Source organism: Galeopterus variegatus, unplaced genomic scaffold (assembly GCF_000696425.1).
Source record: "Galeopterus variegatus unplaced genomic scaffold, G_variegatus-3.0.2 Scaffold28102, whole genome shotgun sequence".
NCBI classification, from domain to species: domain Eukaryota; kingdom Metazoa; phylum Chordata; class Mammalia; order Dermoptera; family Cynocephalidae; genus Galeopterus; species Galeopterus variegatus.
This window is the reverse complement of record NW_007754213.1, coordinates 5,539-8,117: the sequence shown is the minus strand read 5'-3', so window position 1 is coordinate 8,117 and position 2,579 is coordinate 5,539. Positions and strand designations below refer to the sequence as shown.

General features: G+C 51.8%; 1 protein-coding gene across 1 annotated transcript; it reads right to left on the bottom strand.

Moving 5' to 3' along the window:
• Positions 1-229: 229 nt before the first annotated feature.
• On the bottom strand, positions 230-1,611 carry LOC103583774 (complement C3-like; the record flags this gene model as incomplete). The annotated part of the gene is made up of 2 exons (XM_008565004.1): positions 1,324-1,611; positions 230-422 (listed from the first exon to the last, which is right to left on the bottom strand). Coding segments are annotated over exons 1-2 (267 nt in total), but the record flags the coding sequence as incomplete, so codon positions are not given.
• Positions 1,612-2,579: the final 968 nt, after the last annotated feature.

Sequence of the window (2,579 nt, the reverse complement as noted above, 5' to 3'; positions counted from 1 at the left end):
TCAGGGGGAGGAGACTAGAAGGGGAAAGGGCTCAGGGGGAGGAACTCAGAGGGGGAGGGACCTCAGAAAGGGGGAGGGGCCCGAGGGGAGGAGACTCAGAAGGAGGAGGGGCTCAGACGGGGGAGGGGCTCAGACAGGGGCGGGGCTAGAGGGGGAGGAGCCTCAGGCAGGGCAGGAAGAATGGGAGGGGCTGTGCGTGTCCGCAGAGCCTGGCTCGGGTCTGGCCCACCTTGATGGTGACGCTGCCCATGTAGTCCGAGGCACTGGTCAGCGTGATCTTTTCATTGGACAGCACTTGCTTCTTGGCTGGGAAGTCGCTGACGGTGACCGTGACCTGAACGTCTTGTGTGGCATCGTGGGCCTCCAGCACCACCATCTCTTCGCTCCCCAGCCGCAGGATGTTGGGGGTGATCAGGGAGTACCTGTGGGGAGCGGGGACGGGGAGCTCTCATCCCGAAGACGCGAGACTCCAGCCCTCACCGGGGTCCGCGCCTGGCCGCGCCTCTGTGCCCGGGCGCCGTGCCCAGCGCCTGGTCCTGGCCCGTATCCAATGACTGCCCAGGGCCCTGCCAACGTTCATATCTGAATCCGCGTTCCTCCCTGGGCACCACCACCTCCTCATGCACACGGGCGGGAGGGACTTCCAGTTCGCAGGCCCACCCGGGACTTCCACCCGCTCTTAGCCAGTCCTGCCTTTGAAAGCCTGGTCAGCTAGGGGCTGCGGGTTCCACCAAACCCTGAACCTCAAAACCAGAAGCAGCAGCTCCTCCAAGTCTCTAGACTTCCAAACCCACAATCACCTAAACCCACATAGGCCTAAAGCCCTAAACCCCTTCATCCCTAAACATCCCCAAATGTATACACACCCAAACCCTCAGAGACCCCAAACTATACATACCCAAACCCACATGCAACCAAACTTCTAAACCCCAAACCGTTTAACAGCCAACACCTAAACCTCAACCTCTGATCTCCTGGTCCTATAAATACAACTAAATCCAAACACCCCGACCTTACCTGAACCAAGTATCAAATCTCTAAACGTACAAGCACTAAAACCCATTAAGTCCCCAAACTGCAAACTCCCAACTCTTGTACAAACCTTCAAGTCTCCAAATCACCCCAACCACACAGTCACTAAACACCACATATACCCTAAACCTACAGATCCTCAATTCACAAATATACAAATCCCCAATCCCACAATACTTGGATTCCACAAACACCCAAATGCACCCTGAATTCTATAGGGATCGGTACCCACAAGTGCCTGCTCCCACCCCAGAAGCAGCCTTATATTGGGGGTGAGTTGTGAGTACTCACATGGGATCCCCCAGGGCCAGGGGGAGGCTGGTGAGTAGCAACAATAGCAGGCTGGGACCTGAGGCAGGTCCCATGGTGCAGGGACAGTGGAGGGACAGAGGGTCAGAGGGAGAGGATGGGAAGGAGCGAGCAGGGGCTGCTGGAGGCTGCCTCTTATCTGGCTCCTACCTCTCCCCAGCTCAGCCCTCCCTTCTCCCCCTGTGGCCTCTCCCCTCGCTGGGACTGCCCCAGATTTCTCAATACCATTTCCTAAGTTTTTCAAGCCGTGGGGCCAACATGTTGAGGGATAAGTAACCTGAGGGCATGTTTCCAATATGAACATACCTGCCCACCTGCCCTCGTCTCTGTCAAGGTCAGGGCCAGCTGGAGAACAGAGACCTTTCTCCATTGCACCCATTTTGCAGTGGAGAAACACTAAAGTTCAGAGAGACCCCAACCAAGGTATCTGGCCTTGCCCTAGTCCACTTTGGGACTATGAGTTCATCTCTATGCTGGGAGATAGAGCTCCACTTCCAGAGGCTTCCATGTTGAGGGAGGGGGAGTAGAAGAGAGGGACAGAGCCCAGCACAGACGTTCTCAGTCCCATGGAGTGTTTTCTTCAGTGAAGAAAAATAATTTTGCTAATTAGAGGATCAGGGAAGGCTTCTTGGAGAAGGGGACATTTCAGCTGGGCTTTGAAGTATGTATAGGAGTTCGCTGTCTTGATGGTTGTTCCTTCCAGGGAAAGGGGAGCCTGGAGCTCCCTTCCCCTACCCTTGTCAGGATGTCCGAGTGACTATGGTGGTCAAAAAAGTAATCACTGAGGAAAATTCTCATTTGTAGCTTTTGTACATGTTTTACAATATTATTATTTATAGGATATTATTATTTTAAGTTGCATTGTTTGTGGGTGGATTAGTAATATATATGCACATAGTTCAATATCTAAAAGGTACAAATGTGTATAGAGGGAATGACGGTCTTCCCACCCCTGTTAGCAATGTACCTGTTTTAAAAATAAATACTATTTTTATATACCGTGCATGCTATTTTTCCTTGTCTCCCTGCTTTACATCTTGCTTTTTCACAAACATACCTTAGAGATTTTTTCATATCAGTGCACAGAGATCTTCCTCATTCTTGTAGGTAACTACCTTCTATTGCATTGTGTGGAAGTAATCAGCCTCCTCTTGATAGACATACTTCCGTGGGTTTTTTTTTTTTCTTTTTTTTCGGTGCCTGGCTGGTACGGAGATTCGAACCCTTGACCTTGGTGT